The sequence below is a fragment of the Sturnus vulgaris genome, chromosome 5 (assembly GCF_052056855.1).
Source record: "Sturnus vulgaris isolate bStuVul1 chromosome 5, bStuVul1.hap1, whole genome shotgun sequence".
In the NCBI taxonomy this organism is placed as follows: domain Eukaryota; kingdom Metazoa; phylum Chordata; class Aves; order Passeriformes; family Sturnidae; genus Sturnus; species Sturnus vulgaris.
Window position 1 is genome coordinate 13001348 of NC_142247.1, and position 18739 is coordinate 13020086.

General features: G+C 40.5%; 1 protein-coding gene across 5 annotated transcripts in view; it reads left to right on the forward strand.

The window, feature by feature from the left end:
- The window catches only part of PHF21B (PHD finger protein 21B), a 158666-nt gene extending 140451 nt beyond the window's left edge, over positions 1–18215 (forward strand). For all 5 annotated transcript variants that reach the window (XM_014880286.2, XM_088164876.1, XM_014880295.2 and 2 more), the window contains 7 exons: positions 3752–3828; positions 6553–6607; positions 10277–10299; positions 11604–11762; positions 12455–12530; positions 13633–13736; positions 15930–18215. In XM_014880286.2, the coding sequence (XP_014735772.1) occupies positions 3752–3828; positions 6553–6607; positions 10277–10299; positions 11604–11762; positions 12455–12530; positions 13633–13736; positions 15930–16154 (719 nt within the window). In that variant the 3' untranslated portion in view covers positions 16155–18215. The remainder of the gene's footprint in view (positions 1–3751; positions 3829–6552; positions 6608–10276; positions 10300–11603; positions 11763–12454; positions 12531–13632; positions 13737–15929) is intronic.
- Positions 18216–18739: the final 524 nt, after the last annotated feature.

Genomic DNA, 18739 nt, shown 5'->3' on the forward strand with positions numbered 1-18739 from the left:
GCTTTCACATCCTAAAGGTTATTATTTTACTGCTCTGTCATGTTTACAGTTATCAGTCATTGCTATTTATCAGGAAGCAGTGGTCATTACACACTTCACTTTATTCTAAAGCTTGTAATTATTTCTCAATTTTACATTTTTTGAATTTAACTCTATCCAGATTCAATCATTAAAAGCTTATTCATTTGGTATATTTAACTCACAGTGTTACTGTTTTTCTTAATTTTATTCATTAATTTTCTGGTGAAGGGCTGAATCCACTTCTATGTGGATTTCTCTATCTGCCTAGAAGCCTTTTCACCTAACCTCCAACGAGCATTCCCTGCCTGGGAAAAGAGCTCTGTTCTGCAGAGCCTGAGTGTGAGGCATCTTTAGCAGTAAATGAACACAGCTGCTTCCACTGCCTGCCAGGCTGCAGGGTACAGCTTTCCCTGAAGATAAATTGCCACCACGGGCCTCATAGAATGACCATGCAGAATGCTTATTGGTGAAGGCAGCAGCTCATTGGAGTTTGGCCTCCAACATAAAGCTATCTTCATTCATCTTTGTCAAATGTATTACAGTTTAATTTTTCCTCTTTGGTTTCTATTTTTTTAATTGATAAGCTAAGGAATAAGATAGCTCAATTCTGTGATGCAGTGCATGGTTGTAACATACTGAATCTATTTCTCTAAAATAATAAACACCTTTTAGCATTACAATTGTGCAAAAAAACCAAAAAGGTAGAAAGCAAAACTTTAAAAGAAGAACGTTTAGTTCAGGTGATTCTAAAAATGCATATCTTGGTCCATCTAGATTACTGAAATATTTATTATATCATCAATTGAAACAAATTTATTGCACCCTGTTCTGAAAAGTGCACAATACTTTTTTAGCAGATGTAACAAGTAACAAAAGATAGCACACCAGTGTATGCTTTTGCTCTGTGTAGGTGTACTTATTGACAGAACCATTCTAGATGTACATAGATGCAGGGTATTTTTGTTTCCATACAGAAAATACTCTCCCTCCCTGATGTCAGCACAGGGTGTTGTACATCTCGAGCTGTTTCCATTCATTACTCTCTATCTCTCTTTATTTCCATCTATTCCCACTTCTATTACTTTTCCTCCCAGCCAGCTCTTATCTCTGTACCATAGCAATGCCTCTTCCAAAGCTGCATTCCAGGTATCTGTCATATGTGTGATTCAGACCCCACCAGATATTTTCTGTTGCCTTGATGAGAGGACGTACCAAAGAAATTTTCTCTATGACTTGGGACCAAGAAGGGTAGAGAGCAACAGATCCATCATTGTCCTTTTATGAGATGCTTGGCCTAGTTACATACAAAGAAAAGTCTGCTGCATTGAATTCTTTGTTTCTTTTTCTGGGCCATTGAAAGTCAAAATTCTTGTATCCCTGTGACCACTTCTGGAAGACCAAGCCTGCCCTAACTCCAGTGTTTTTCTCTGTACTGCCATGGCTCACACTGCCAGCTCACACTGCAGAGACCAAAGGAAAGAGTCAACAGAGAGCCACTTCCTCTGTTTTATTGCTGCACCAGGGTTCCTCAGCTGAGACATGTCTGTTACCTTTGGGACTTGAGAGCATTTCCCTTATAAGAAATGACACTGACATCAAGAGCAACATCTCTTTTCTGTGGCTTTGACAGGCCACTGGATCTGCATGTAGCATTCATCCTGCTGCTGAGGCACAATTCCCTTTAGATACTTTCAAGGAGCCTGGGAGCTTTGGGATGGATATCCCAGCACAGACACATGAGCATTTCATAGGAAATATTTTCACAGTAGGACAGAATTGCTTCACAGACAAGGTCCTGTGTTTTGGAATCTGCATAGCGTGGATGTTAATATGATGCTACAGTGGTTACAGCCAAGGCATTTATCTCACACCTCAGTGCAGCTCCAGATCACACATTTCTTGGTGGTGAGATTCTGTGCAGCCCCTTGAGTCACATGGCAGCATGTGACAGCTTGTGTCAGGCTGTGAATAGCCTGCCTGTGCTATTTGAACTGCCCTAGGAGAAAACACCTCCTGAACATGAGAGGTGACATGTCCCTGTGCCATAGGAAATCCCTGCTAATAGTTGATCTCCTGTTTTTCTTGCCCATCTGGTTTCCTTCTAATGCATCGCTCACTCCAAGAGCAGCAGCTTAGCCAGTAGTCTTTGGTGAAGGAAAGGTTTTAAATGCATATCTTGGAAGTTAGGCCAGTACAAAACCCATACAAAGTGTTGCCTTTTCTCTAGGGACACCATGTTCAAGACATGACCAAGATACTGACACTCTGTACTGTAGCAATATTTAAAATGGTATATGGGAATGATCAACACCTGGGTGTTGGAAACCAGAAAAGGGTGAAAAGGGTGCTGGAAACCAGAACTAAGTGCTGGGGATCCAGTTCCCAAGTATCATAAGCATCCTGAAATCTCAGCTGTACCTTACTGTTGGATTACAGGTGGGATGTCTTGCTCAGTATCCTGAAGGCCATTATCTGGTGCTGAGGGTGTTCTGAGATAGACCTCTTTAGCTCAGACATTGAGGAAAGACACCAGACCTCCTGCATAATCAGATGGTGTCTTGAGTTTCTGTTGGATGTGCTCTGGGGTCTCTGTGCTGAAGAACATGCTCCTGCCAGTTCCTCTTCTTCTGAGATAGACAGAGCAGAGGTATCACCACCATGGGGGAATTTAGACTAACAAGATCCCTCTGGTACCTCAGAGCAGAGTCTAAACTTTACCTTACAATATTCAGGAAATAGGAAATATTTTGGAACACAGTACACACTTCATGTCATGGGATGGATGCTGTTGCTCTCCTTGCTAAAGTATGTCTGGGGTTTATAATCAAAATAATAGGCTCTAAAAGACATGCTTGTAATAGTCTCAGCATTCTGAACTGACGTCAAGAGCTGGAAAAAGAAATTCCATATGATGTAAATGGAATCCTAGCTCAGATCAAAGTAGCATTAAACCTACAGATTTCTGTGGCTGAGTGATCTGCTCCCTCTCTCTGTGTTTACAGAATTGTGCACATGGTTGCTAAACACAGTCCTCAGCATGTGCTACCTTCAGTAGGTGTCACCATTTAGTGCAAGGGAGTTGTGGAAGTTCAGTGGAAGGGAGCAGTGGGCTGCAGTCCAAAGAGCCCATCTGTGTGCTGGTGTTTTCAGTGACACATATACACACACATGACTCATAATGACATTTTGCAAGCTCAGGATTATGAAGTGGTATGCTTCTGGGTGGATAAATCATCCTACCCTGGTTAGAACTGAATCCAGCTGTGCCATTTCAACTATGCTTTTTCTAGCCTCCGTGGAGGAAAAGTGATGTAAATTGAATTTAGGATGTTCTCTTTCATATGATATGAACTAAAGGCTTAATTACTTTAAATGTTTCCCTTTTGTTAATAGCAGACATTGAGAGTACTTTGAAGGCTCTCTGATGATGCTAGCTGAATATGGGTCTGAAGACATCATAATAAAATTCTTCTAGGGCAGCAGAAGTCTACCTTGAAGGAAGGAAAAAATAAAAAATGCCTGTGAATCTCACAAGGAAAAGCTTATTAATGTCAAACCTTGAACTGCAGCAAATATCAGTGCTGATGCAAACCAATTATACTTTAGAAACTGAAACAGAGCACAAAGCTCAAGGGGCTGAGGGTAAGATCATCTTGCTTAACAAGTTATATCTACATTTTTCCCTGATGAATGAGAAATACACAGTTCATGTTCCTTTCCATGGTTACAGAAATCCAGAGCAAGCGTCAGGAAAGAAAGAGAAGAAGCACAGCAAATCCAACCTACAGTGGACTCTTGGAAACAGAGGTACTTTATCATTCACTTTTTTGCCAGAGTTTTATTTCATGTCAATAAAAGGTTTAAGTGTTTCTTACTACAAAAATATATATGAATGCAGAACCACAGATACTTGTAAAGAGATACTGATGTAGAAAAGAAATACAGAAAATATCTCATCTCAGTGGCTAAGCAACAAGTTTTCACCACACAACATCACTCGGTCCTAACAAAAATTCATCTTAGTTTTAATAAAGGCCAAAAGGACTAAATTAATGTGGGACCTTATTACTCTTTTATCTACAAAGGCAGTCCCTTTAGATCATATCTAAGAACAGAAGTGCTGCATTATGTTCAAATGTGCATTGCTATTTCTCTTATGTGCCAAATAATAAATGGAGATATTTGCCCTTTTTATTAATGACCTTCATAAAAGGGGTGTGTTGGTTTAAGAATCAGTGTGGTCTGCAAGGGGTATAGAAATCTGCATAATAAATATAATAATGAATTATTAAAAATAAAATGCTCTGGATAATCTCTGTTGTCTGCTATGCTTACACTGTTGCATTTACAGTAGTATCAGAATTTGGTCCTGCATAATATTGGATTGCAAACTTGGTGTAAAGGCAGCATAATAAATAGGCTTAACTTCTGATTTTTTTTTTCTTTGTTTCTAAACTAACGTATATGCATTTATTCAGCTAATTAAAAACTCACCTTTAAAATTTCAGCACAGTTTGGGTTTACTGGCTGAACTTTCTGAAATGAAATGGAACTGAAATGAAACTCAGTTGCAGCCAGCTCTTTGTTTAAGCAAGACTTCTCTGTGTTCTGAGTCCTCTAAGACTAAGGAAAGTGATTGTTATTTATTTAGGCATAAGTGATGCAGAATTTCTGGTATGCCAGTATTTCAGATTTCTGTCTTTGTTGGCAGATAGCAAACAGGTGAGGCTAAGAAGAAACCCACTGCTGCAGTCAAACTGCTGAGTCGCTTGATTGTTCTTTTTTTGAAAGCATTGAAGATTTTTATACTCCAGAGCAGCTCTGGGCACTTAAGTTCTTCACAATTCCTCAACTATTTTCTTCAGTGCAAATACTGATGCCCATATGTGCAGTATTTAACACAGTAGGAACTTTAGTCTTGCTAGCATTAAATCTGTAGCTCCTTAGACGTTTTTGTCCTGATTATTAAAATACTTGCAGCAGAGTTTTGTAGCTGTAGCCAGATTGGTGTTTGTGACAAACTCTATTACCTTGGAGTAGAGGTGGAAGATGGCCTGCTGCACCCCTAGTTCATACTTCTCATCATATCTATTCTCAAAAGCATATGCTGAAATGAAGGATGGCACAGAGAAAGAAATGTCTGTGAAAGACTCCTGGGGCTGATCAGCTGTGTCCTCATTAGGAGCTGTCATTAAGTACTGACCATGGGGAATGCCATTCATGTAAAATGGAGGCAGATGGTTTTTCTCTGATCAATTAGCTGCTCAGACTGATTTGCTAATCAGTGAGTTGAGGTATTTGTGACATTTCAGGCATTTTGGTGCAGTTTCATTTAGTCTGCCGAATGATCTTTAATTCATGATTGTTTAAATTGAAATTGCATATAAATTGGACTTTTTATTTGCCAACACCCCTCAAAATGGCAGGAGCGCAGCATTTGTAGTGCTGATACTAACTCTGATAGCAAAAATGTGATCATGGTCTTATGTCTTCACTTGAATGGTGTGCTTTTTCTTTTCAAGGTTTTGTTCTTAAAAAAATCAGATACTATTTTATTTTCCTACCCTCATTAGCCTTTTTTTAATTGAAAAGGGTTATGTTTTAGGCTGGTTATTTTCTGAAGAAAGAAACATCTATTCAAACATTTATTAATTAACAGACTGACAGGCACCCATCTATAAGAGAATAGTTTGCTCACCACAGAATAAATAATTTAGTAGCAAAATCCCTCTAATTTTCTTCCAAGGAGAATCTAGCAACATCTAATGGAGGAAAATGGTGCTGTTTCCAGCCCTGCTGTACAAGTATTGGAGGAAGTACAAGTATTGTACAGAGGAACAATTTGGGGTTTTCTATTAATGAAGCCTGGCTTGCTATTTACCACAGCTTGTACCATCAGACCAGGCTGACCATGGGCTGCTTTAGATGAGTTAAACATCTCAGACAGGTTTGTGGTGCTCTCTGTAAGTTTGGTGATCTCAGCAGATTGGAATCACTGCCAGCTCTTCAAGGTCCTGCACATTCACTTCTGAAAAGGCAATATTTCACTAAGGCCCTCACTCGTTGCTTGCAAATGCAGTATGCTCCTCTGAACTGTAGGCAGGTGTCACAAAGGTAGCAGTGCTTTTCCTGCAGGTGAGAAATCCATCACCATTTCTATATATGCAAATAAAGATGTCATGTCACAGCAACAATTTTCCCTTAGGGATGTTGCTGGGCTTGGAGTTAGTTTTGCTGTAGTCTTGCTCTTACCAGCCTATGCAATGTATCCTGCAACCCCATCAATAACATTTACAATTTGTGTTCCTCTCTTCTTAATAAAATCTAGTGCACAGTAAACTGCTCTGTGAAACACTTATTAGAAAAGTAAATCATGCAACTGTTTGTCTGATTGTGTCAGTGGCCAGTCTAAGTAGCTCTTGGAGAGCTGGTTAGGTATGAGGTAAACCCATGGAGATTGATAATCTGAAATGTAGGAGACAACCAAAGCACTTTGCAGTGATATGGGGATTGGTTTCTTTTCCCTTACAGCGGAAACGCCTTGCATCGAATTATTTGAATAACCCCTTGTTCCTTTCAACAAGAGGTAAGCATATTTTTAATGAATATACTACAATTCTAATGACATGTTAAAAATGTGTTAGTAGGATTTCATATGAGTTACTGTTAGAATACCATAGGGCATTACATTGTGTAATATCCCTGCTTTTTAATATGGAATGAAAATAGATGGTTTTCCTGCAAAAACAATGGTAGGATAAGGCTAAAGCTCACAATTATATAAAAATGGATCCAAAGCCTCTGCAATCAGTGGAAAATCTGATCTCTGGCACTTTAAGCACCATGCAGTGAGAGAACTGATTGAAGAAAGCAGTGTTGCCAACCCCAAGTACTTAAAAATACATGTTGAAAAATAATTACTATTTTAGGAAATTTCCCACAACTTTTGCTTCAATAAAAAGGGCTGAAAACCAGTTTTTCTGGTTCCAAGAGGTAGAACCATAAATCTAGACCTTATGACGTTGAAGATGCTTTCCAGTCTTGTATTTGTAAGAACTTCAAATCTGAAACTTAATAGTAAATGCCTTGAGAATTAACAACTCAGAGGAGCCATTTGGGGATACTGATGATTAGCTCATGGGAAGAAGCACATTTCAGGAAAAAAGTGCAACACAGAGAAGACAAGGAATTGGGACATGTGAGGTGAAACACAGAGAATGTTGAGTATAGTTTAATTCTTCAGACAAGACCCATGTAATGTTCTAAGGAGGAAAGTGAGAAACTTGTATTTCAAAAGAGAAGACAAAGCCAGTAAAGAAATTTGATTCTCTCCTTGCCCTTGTTTTGCCTTTACAACTTATTCTCTACTGAGATGCATTAGAGGTAAAGGAAGAGACACCTTCTTGTAAGTTAAATATTATTTCAGTATTAGGAGCATTTGCAGGGATAATTGTAATTGAGACATGAAGTTTTGACAGTTTTTCAGTGTTTGCTTGATTACCCTGTCAAGCATCATGTTTAGTGGTTGAGATTCACTTTTCTGCCTCTGCCTTGACTTCTGCACCACAGGAGCACAGATTGAATGGGAGTGCTGCTTCTCTCTGCCTTCAAAACTTCACATGCCAGATACAGACACTTGGCCTACTTACCATATGCCTGTAATGTGTTTGGTCTCAGAGGACAGGAGAGGTTATTACAGTAAACAGTTATGATGGCATGCCTCTTAGCAGGAAGCCAGGCTCATGTGATCCCCACTGGAAAGAACATTATTCCTGGCTCAGTTTTATCTTCAAAATTAAAATTGTGATTTATTGTTTTTCTTATCATAGCACTTGTTTTTCCCATTTAAACACATGTGAGAAATCAGGACAGAATGGCGTTGTTAGCAAGTTGTGCTGCCAGCCCCTTGGTGGGTTTAAGTTAGGGTTTGATATCTCTGACCCTCTTTTCATGACATGTTTCTCATTTTATTTGCAAGGAAGTAGGCAAATGACAGAGCTCTACTGATGCAGCTGTCTTGGATCTTCCTGGAAATCAGCAACCTCTCTCCTTAATCACTAATTCCTCTGAGTCCTGTATCTTTGGTTTTTCCAGAATATGTGCTGGAGTTCTGCATGTTCTGAGAATGTTGAGATGGACTTCTTTATAGCAGAATTCCCCACCTCTGCAAGGATTTTTTGGCACCAGCACTGTTTTGCTGGATGTTTTGCAAGTGTTGAGCAGAAGGCAGATGCTGTCCCAGATTGCTTGGCTCTGCAGTGATGAAGTTCTCCAGCTTCAGTGCAGAGATGGCTGCCCCTTCTCTTATAAAGTGCTCCTTTAGAAATATTGTCCTCAGTTTAGTTTTTCAGCAAATAGAAGAGGGAAGTGGAAATGTTTTAAGAAGTTTAAAACTTTGTAGTAAAAGTAAGCTGAAAAGACAAATAAACAAACTAGAAAAAAAACGCATGATGTCCAAGAAACAACTGTCATTTGTGGTAATACAGAAGAGGACAATTCTTGTAAATTTTGATCAAAATGTTAATTAATCAGGATTCATTTATATTAAAATATCTTATCTGAAATGAGGTCACATCCCCTGACATGTATCATTTGTACAAAAGATTCATAAATTATCAAGCCTCTGTTTATCTGAATAATATTTATATCCCCTGACAATCATGGTGCCATACAGTGGTGGATCTTTGTGTGTGTAATTTTGGGTATGAAGTAACATTTACACATTTTATAGGTCTGTGATTATTTATGGAACTCATTGCCAAAGTATACTACAATTCTTGGAAGAAGTAGAGAAATTTATGGAAGAAAAAATCGATCAAAGGCTGTTAAATATAACAATGAAAATGCAAGCTCAGGGTTAGGGAAGCCCATAAACTGCCAGCATCAGAAGGATACTTCTGGATTTACTCAGGGTTTGCAAGTCTGTGCAGGAGTGGCAGCACTGTGTGCTGGTAGCAGAGGACATGGGCATTTACAGCCTGTGGTCCAAGTTAGGTGAAGCTGTTTCTTTATTCTCGAGTTCCAAGTCCCACACGTGTGTGAGGCCTGCTGATGTGCACATCTTCATGTGTACATCAGTGTGTAAAACCAGTTTGTACCAGCAGGAGAGGACTTCAGGTGGGTCTGATATGAGGGATCACAATGGGACAGCTGTATTCCCACTCTGATCAGAGGCACCTGAAGGAGGACAGGAGAGAAATACCAGTTTGGTTGTCTCCACTTTAATCCAAATAAATACCTGTCCATTAAGTGTTTTTCATTGGGACAGTGTGCTCCAGCCCCTTGCAAGAGTACAAGTGAACAGCTGGAGCTGTGCCAGGGATATTAGGTTGGATATCAGGGAAAGGTTTTTCCCCCAGAGGGTGTGGGGCACTGAACAGGCTCCCCAGGGAATGGTCACAGCCCCAAGGCTGCCAGAGCTCCAGGAGTGTTTGGACAACGCTCCCAGGGATGCACAGGGTGGGATTGTTGGGGTGTCTGGGCAGGGCCAGGAGCTGGACTCAGTGATCCTGGTGGATTCTGTGATTCCATGCAATCAGCAGCAAAAATTGCAACACGCTGTGCAGTTTCCATAAAGTTCTTGGTTTTTTCTGTTTTTTTTTATTTTTGGACCAAAGTGTGTTGAATTCCACAATTTTTAATTTATTTTTTTATGGAAGGTTGGCTTGCTTTCAGGAGAGCTCTGTTGGTTCTTGTTCATATCAGGTTGTGAATACAATCACTACAGACTCAGTTCATCCAAAGGTCTCTGGTATTCTGGTTTGATGAGAAGGAGGTGATGATACCATCAGGCTCACTCCCACAGGAGCTGCCCATTTTGTCCGGGAATCAGCTCAACATTTAAATCTGTGTTTAACAATTAGTTGGAGGCACCCATTTCATGCTCCACGTTAAGTACATTGCTGGTTCAGGGCCAGCATTTTCAACACCTAGCATGCTGAGGTCCTTGAGGAAGACTTTTTGATTACTGGCACATGGAGAGGAGCTCTGCATGAAAATTTCTGAAAATTTCAAATACTATGACATTTTAGCATCAGACTTTTGGACATGGGATTCCTGCAATGTACATTTTTAAATCTCAAATGCTAATTCCATTGCTTGCTGTTATATTCTTTCTTGTCTGCATTAATTTTCACAATGTCCTGATCTCCTATGCCACATCTTAACTAAAATTACTCCCAAAGCTGAGAACTAGCTACCTCTGCAGCAATATATTTTCCACTAATCCATTTTCTGCCCTTCTTTTGCATGCTAGCAAATGAGGATCCATTCTGGAAGGTATGTGTGTCAAAGTTTGTGTATTAACAGGTATCTTTCTCATCACTGTGTATCAGTGCTTGCTTTTGATTATTGTAGTCACTCTCAAGTCGCTTCCTTATTGCAGTATTCTCTTCTCCCACTTAAGTAAATCTTTGAGTCCCTAAGCTAGAATTTCAAAGAGATGAACTCTTGGGCTTTCACATGCAAGACATGTTTAGTCCCTTTGTTTATTCCACTGACTGAGAAATTGCTAGTCCAGATTTATGAGTTTAATGAAAATTTTAGAAGAAAAATGAGTAACCACTCTAGTTTGTAAAGATTAAATCTCTTTACATTGCTGTTAAAATTAAGATCCTTTGAACATGTAGTTTATAAAGAGTAATATTTTGGAGAATGATTTTTTTGACAGGACTGGTTTAGAATTCAAGCCTGCCTAAAATTGCCGTGAAACTTTTAAATTGCTACTCCTAAAAATGAAAACATGCTTGTGGAATTAAAAAATATGAAATTACTATTCTAGTTCCTCCAAAGCCAATAGGAAATTTTTGATTTTTTTGGTAATGATTCACAAGGCATGAGAGTTTCAAAATCAGTGTCTCCTTTATTAAAAAAAGTAATTAATGTTGCCACCAGATTAGCATAGCAATCTACTACATGACATTGTAACTTTGCTGATGAGTCTTGCTTCATGTTATGTGTTGTTTCAGACAAAGCCCTAATCAGTCTTGTTGGAGAAAGGTTGTCAGAGCAAGTCTGAGCAGAGAACAATTAGTGCCAGGGAGAAGGAGGCCAGAGGAGTTCACAAAAGAGGGTGTACAGCCCTAGGCTGTGCTTCAGCCTTCTGTTTCCCCAGCTGCCTTTTGAGGCAATGGGCATGAAACGTGGAACAGTGCTTCTTCCCCAGAACCCTTTTCTTGCTTGCTTCCTTCTGTTTGGGCATGAAGGACAAGTGATCCCCACATTAACTCTGATCCAGGACAGAGCCATGCATGGGGATACAGGTGTTGTAGTAACACACTGGCAAAGGAAAAAGAGAAATAATTCCTATGTCAGAATCTGGTATTTGCCAACTCTCTTCTGTGTTTGATTAGTTAGGTTTTATGTTTCTGGTTCAATTTATGGAACTTGCTTCTGGCTCATTTGTTGTTTGTATTTGTTGCTATCATATATCTATTATTTCTGTCTTCTGTGTCTGTCAGGGTCCTTTTGACAATTAGATTTCGTGTTTGAAGGAGCCTGTCTGCTGCAGTAGAGGCTTTGAATGCTGTATAGAGAGAAGTTCTCAATGGATTGACTTTACCCAGGGCACCCTTCTCTTGCAGAATGAGATCCATCACGATGAACATTGCACTGCTTGCAAATGTGGAGTTAACTTGCAGCCCTGTGGCACATGTCCCAGAGCATATCACCTCAACTGCTTGGACCCACCCCTCAAAACTGCACCCAAAGGGCTCTGGGTCTGCCCAAAGTGCCAACAGAAGGTAAGCTACATGGAGCATGGTGTACCAAGAAGGGAAAATGGGAGACACCTCAAATTTGTGTAGCCCTAAACAAATCTAACCTATGGTCGTAGCTCAGTGGACTACATTAGATAAAGAAGTACTGAGAGGTTTTTAGTGCAGTTTGCAGTATTGATTTCTGGTATTTTTCACTGTCCTAGACTTAGAACATACATGGAGTGCTGTAGCTTGCCTGTAATTGCTAAGAATTGTCCTCTTAAAATGTCTCTTCAGTTCCTTCAGCTGCTTTCTTTACAGTAACACCACCAGCATGTAGCCAGACAAAGAATGTAAATCTTAGAGATGAGGGAGGCAGTGTCAGAAGAAGACACTGTTCACCGGTGGATCTGAAAGATGTGAGGAGAAAACTTCCTTTTCTTTAAATCACGTTTGTTACACACAGCTGTTTATCACAGTTATGTGACATATGCTAAACTGTCTAGTTGATGTGAATAATGCTGATTGCACAAGTAAGAAAAAAAATTATTAAAACACTTGAGTGTCACTAAAGTGTAGATTCTGTGCCATAGAGTTCCTTGTGCTTAGCCTTAAGATCACTTTTATGTTGTGAGACAAGGACCCAAGTTCTGGTCCTGCCAAACTGCAAGGCTGGAGCAAATATTAATGTGATGTTTTTTGGAATCCTAACCATTTATTGTTTCCCGGGCTTATAGGTGTTAAAGAAAGATGACAATGTGCCATGGACTGGAACTCTGGCTATTGTTCACTCCTATGTTACTCATAAAACAGGTAGGGATTGACTCAGCCACTGACAAGGGCTTCCCTGCTCATGGTAGGCAGTGACATTTGAGTCCTTAGCTGAAATATTGAAGTAATGTTACAATGCTGATGGTGTAGGTCATAGGGCCATAAATGACTGGGCAGAGCAGACTTTTTCTTTCCCCTTCCCCTTGGTCTACTCCTTTGCCATCTTCTCTCTGTAAGGAAGTTGAGAGTGATCTCTCAGGAACTTCACTCTCTGGAGGAGGCTGTCATCAAAGTGGTGCCTTCCCTGGAACAGTGCTGGAAACAGGATTTTGAGGCAGAATCATTGTGAGGCAGAGACAAGATAAGCAGAGCCATGTCATTGGCAGTGTAGCACAGTGCCAGACTAGTGTCTCAGACACCACAGCAATACCAGCTCCTAATTGTTTCAGTGTTATGTAGTATGGCAGCCACTTGAGTCCCATGCTGTGTGACAGCTGTGCATTGAGCATTATTCTTTTTTAATTCCCTTTTGCACTGTTACAATAGGCTCTTTTGGGCATTAGATCATATTTGTAAGGACCTTTATTGAGGTCTGGCACAGTCATAATTGTGCTTTTCTGCCAGGGTCATTCCAAGGGGTTGGCCTCTTCCTGAATACCATTCACCTCTTTCTTAGAGACCTCCAGGATCACATGTGGTCTAAGGATGAATTTTAATTCACCTTAAAGGTGCACTGTACCTTTTGGGTTGTCCTCCTGTGTGCTAACCATGAACATAGGCACATGCATAGAATCCCAGAACCATTTAGGTTGGAAAAGACCTCCAAGTTATTTGAGTACAACCTGTAATTGATCCCACCTTGTCAACCAGCCCAGAGCATTGAGTGCCATGTCCAGTTGTTCCATCCTCCAGGGATGAGGACTCCACCCGCTCTCTAGGCAGCCCCTTCCAATGACCAACCACCTTTTTAGTGAAGAAATGCCTGCAAGCAGAAACTCCAGATTTCTTTGGCTGTATCTGCTGGTACAAAAGGCTAATGAGACCTTAAACTCACTATGCAAAATACCTGCTTCTGCTTTCTGACCTCAAGCACACAGTATATCCTTTCCTTAACCTCTGCATCCTTAATCTTATTGTTCCACAGTCAAAGAAGAAGAGAAGCGAAAGTTATTAAAGAGAAGCAGTGAGTTGAAGAGTGAGCATAGACAGTTAGAAGAAAAAGATCGACTTCTCAACAGTGCAGTGAAGGTAGGACACCTGATGGGGACACTGAGTCTCCTGAAGAGATGTTTATAAAGAATTTAAGCCCAGAAAAATGGTACTTCGTGGCTAGAAAATGATTCAAGCTCCCAAGCAATAGATTTTCAAGTGTGAATGTGTTTCTCTCTGAGGAAGTGCATGTGCATTTTCTTTATGCACAAAAGCAAGCCACTCTAGCAGGCTGAGGAGGAGAAATCACTTGAATTCCTTTGGCAAAACACCACAAACAGAACTCCACAAATAGCCATGGCTGCCTTCCTTGTAGTTGCATCCATAGCTCTGAGCTACTCAACGACTTCAAGGCACTTCCATCCTCTAAGTGAGAAGTTCAGTCACAAGCATGTCCTCCAGTGGTAGCTGCTTGTCCATTAGCTCAAACCTCTTGATATTAAGTAGAAATAACCATCTTTACTGAATGTTGTAGCATCTCTTCATGACTGGACATGGACTATTTTGTCTCTCCAAACTAATTTCAAAGCTCAATGTCATCTGGAGGTATCTTCCATACATGTTGTGCTATGAGGAGCAGTCTCTGGCTGAATGGGCTGAATTCAAAGCTTAATTTCTACCCTTCATAACTGAAGGAACTATCTGGAGCTACCTCCCTCCTGAGAGGTAGCTGTTAGTTTGCATGGCAGCCTCAATAAATATTTGACACTTCCTTACCTTGAAAGAAAAATCAAAGTGGCAGCTGCAGGAGTAACTGGTCACTGCTTGTTTTACCATTCCAGCTATCCAGAGAAGGCATGTTAAAATATTTATCACGTAAAACAGAGTGGAAGGAAAAACAATAACTTATTCAAAGACATCACTATATATTCCCTGACCATGTGCATAGCACTAATGAAACCACACATGCATGTAGTAGGTAGGAGAGTGGGCTGAGGAATTTGGAAAGAAAAGTTGTCAGCTATCAGGTGTGTATCATGGCTGTCAAAACCAGTAAGATTTCTGCCTAAGCAGAATCAGGTTCTTTCAGTGGGCAACACTTATTTAAATGGTAATATCAGCCAGTGATTATATTTATTGGAAAGGGATCCACTTGAAAGGAGAAAATAAATTAAAGGTGTCCCAGCACAGAGCAATTTCATTCTGACATTTTAACAGAGATTTATATGAAAAAGAACATTCTCATACACCCCACAGCTGCAATGGTAAAAACAGATAATAATCTACAATTATTTATCTTTCATCTGAAATTTCATCTCTCTAAATCGACCTCTGAGCAGCTCCACACAGTTGCTTTCCAAACGAGCTGATTTTCAAGTGAGCATTTCCCAATTCTCCAGGACTGGAGAATCCCCCCTGGGCAGTCTGTACCATAGCCAGAGAGGAGCAATCTGCAGACAAGTAATTGGTTTGGTCAGATCCTGGGCACACTGGGAGGAAGAAAACAGGTTTCAGGTATTAGAGGCCACTGTCCCCTTTCACCCTGCAGACTCAGGGTGTGGGTCTGTCCCTCGCAGAAGAATGGGGTGCTGGATGCAGCAGTCCATGGCTGGGAAGGGAAAGAAGAATTACTGATCCTTCCCATCTTGTCTTGGAGAAATGGAGAGCTCCTGCTCTCGTGTCCATTTGCATTGAGGTTTTTATTTCAAATGATGAGTTTGGTCACCCTGAGGGATGAAAGCTTTCTTGTGAGTGCTCTGGTGTAACAGTAGTGTCTTGGAGCAAAGTTTTCTGCCAAAAAAATGTTGATACCATGTTCAGCGAGATTAATGCATCTTCACAATGCCTATTCCCTGAAATGTGTGGCACATATGAGATGCATCCTGGTGAGGTTCACCCACCAAGCACTTATCGGGGTCCTTTGGTAAGAGTGAGACTTGAGTGGTGCCTTCTGTGTTTTCAATAACAAGCTATTGCACTCCCCTGCCAGGCATCCCTGTGGAATGCAGAAGGTGTTCCTGCCAGGCTGTCTACAGGATGGAGTCAGAAACATCCTCCAAATGCATTTTGCCAGGGAAGAATATTGTTCCCTCAGACAGCTGCTGCAATGTGTGCAGCACTGCTGATTACTCCATTTGTTAAGCTGTGGTTTTGCTTTCCCCAAAGGAGAACATACTTCATTTGAGCAGAATGTGCACCCAAGGCACCAAAGGATGTTTGGAGAGATGTTTGACACCACTTTGAATGTATTCTCAGTCTTTCCTTCTCTCTCCCCTCCTCTTTATTTGACAGAAATGCTTAGAGCTAAAAACCAGCCTGATGGCCCAGCAGAAAGGGACTCAGTCATCACTGGAACGTCTCAAAACCCTCATTAGACTGATACAAAATGAGCAGATGATTCAGGTTACCATGACAACCACCACCACCACCTCCCTGCTATCCATCCCCTGGATCAAACCCTCTGCTGCCTCTGCTGCCATGCACAAAGCCTTGCAGCCATCCCAGGGTAACAACTGACAGGAGTCGGCCGCGCCAGGTCTAAGGAAGAGGCAACGAGAAACTTTGTGCACGTGAGCAGAGGAGAGATGAAACTGGAACAAATGGCAGAAGGAGCAATCTCAGTTTTGATACACTTAGAGACTTGCAGACCAGTCAGCCCAGTTTGTAGGTCACTGTGGCAGCAGGTTCCCACAGAGCGGGTTGTGCTGCAGTTTCGTATTTGCCAAGACCTTCAGTGCTTATGACATTTTGTTTTGTTATGTTGGCCTTAATGTATTTATGACTGAGGATGAACAGGAAAAGCATGGCTGATAGGAAGCAGGATAGCCTTTTGTGGTGGCAGACAGGCTTTCTGTTCTAAGGGGAGAGGAGTTAGTGAGGTATTAGAGAAGTAGTTGGGCTGAAAGCTATGTGTGTGGGGGGGAATTGGTGAGATAACCAGAAACAGAGCTACTTAGCACTTGACATGGATTGTTTTCAGAGGAACAAGTTTGGCCCCATTGATTCAGGTGACCTGGAGATGGGGTCGTTGTGACCAGAACAGCATCACGGACACTCACAGAGCCTTGGAAACAAAAGATTTTTTTTCCATATTATTAGACTTGAGAATTGCAAATATTTAAATAAAGAAACTGTATGAAGTTAGCATTTCTAGTAAAATATTGAAGTATTTTCATGCTGATGCTTCTGTATATGCGTTCCAAAATATTTTAAAAATACGACTGTAAAACTCCTTTTGCAGGTCCTTTTTACTTATTTTGCTATCAGTGTATTTTTCTCATGGAGTTTTTGTGCAAGGTTTAGCATTAACCATAACAGCGGATATATTTGACTGTTTGGGTTTCATTTTTTAAAGAGATTATTTTGTGGTTTTCTGTCTTTTTGTTAATTTTGCATTCTTTTTTTTTTTTAAAAAAAAGCAAATAAATATTCTGGTTTTTGTTTCTTGTCAGTACAGATAATATGCCAAAAAGAAACTTAACATTTTTGTACTGCATTTTTATTGTTAAAGATATGTAACATTATATTTTTGGAGTTTGTTTTGTTTTGTTTGGATTTTTTTTGTTTGTTTGGGGTTTTTTGTTTGTTTGGGGGTTTTTTTTGTAGAAATATCTGCTGAAATGGTACAGGAAAAAAACTGCCTCAAGGGGTTGTTTCTCGAACTGGAGACTCAAACTCAAGACTTCTGGGGGAGGGCCAGGGCATGGAAAATTAAAAGGGTTTGGGAGGATTTTGTTTTTGGAAACTTGATTCCTTTTTAACATTTTGTTGGATTTTAGCATATTTGGGAAGCGTTTAGCATTAGCCTGAGAAAATCCCAGTGCACTTGCTTGTTTTACTAGCTGGTCTTCCTGATTCTGCAAGGTCCTGCCTGGTCTCCTGCAGTGCCTGGGAAGGTGGTGATGGACACCAAGGATTTCTTAACTCACACTCCCCAGTGCCATTGTCCCTGTCCTTATGAGTTCTCCATCAATTAGCACAACAGGTACTTATGGAAAGCCACCAGAGCAGGACACAAGGCTAGTCTCTCACATCAGCATATCACATGGTGCCAGATAGCCTTTTTTGTTTTTAATTTAAAAAAAATAAACACATAAGGGACTGGCTTTTTCTGCTGCCCATCACTAGGCAACAATAGTCCCTTCAACCATTTTCACAACTCCGGGAGAAACTGTGCAGTACTATACAAATCTATTTTAATACACAACACTCGATTGAACAAGATTTTTATATTCTTTTATTAATGAACAAAGTGAACTAAGTAAAACACAGTTGTTATACATTGGTTAATGTATGCAATTATGCATTCTGAGTGGCTTGCAATGTAGATGTTTTCAGGTTTCATGATTTTTTTTTTTCCTTCTCAGACAAATTAAAAAAAAAAAAGGAAAAGCGTGGAAGGTTGAATATGTGGAGAATTTCTGAAAAACTGTCTTCAACTGTTAAAAGTAGTTATTTTGAAAAGGGGGCTGTCCAGTGGATAGTGTGCATAGGAAAAAAAAAAGTGTTTGTCTTAAATATGCCGATGTAGTTTTACTTCTTTATGATGCATTAAACTTGACTGACAATTTCCTGGCATTGTTGTGGTGGTCTCTGCTGCCGAGGGTCACAGCATGGCCTGCCCTCTCCCTGCTGAGGGACCCCCTCCCTGGCCAGGCTCTCTCTGGGAGGGGGGAAGTGGCTGGTGCTGATTTCTCTGCCACTCTGTTCCGTTTTCAAACTTAAGCGCTGCAAGAATGAGTCCAATGCTTTCTCCTTGCTTTCTATCAGGTTCAGTCCCTTGCTTAGCTTCCCACCTCCTGGAATAATTGCCAATCCGTCAGACCCCTGGGCTTTGCTTTCATACTGCACTCTCAGGTGCTTGTCAAATGTGTGGTGACTCTATTTTGTAAAGTAATTTATAAATAACTTTATAACTGTAGTAAAGAAACAGGGAGAGAGGGCCCTCATGGGGGCTGGCTGGTTTCTGGCCGGTGGAAGGGATGGAACTTCTTCCCAATAAAATTAATCAAATTAAAGCAAAACATTGTCACAGCTGCATAAAGCCTGCCACAGTGGCTAGTGCTTATGCAGAGCAGAAAGAGGGTTGGGGTTTTCTTGTC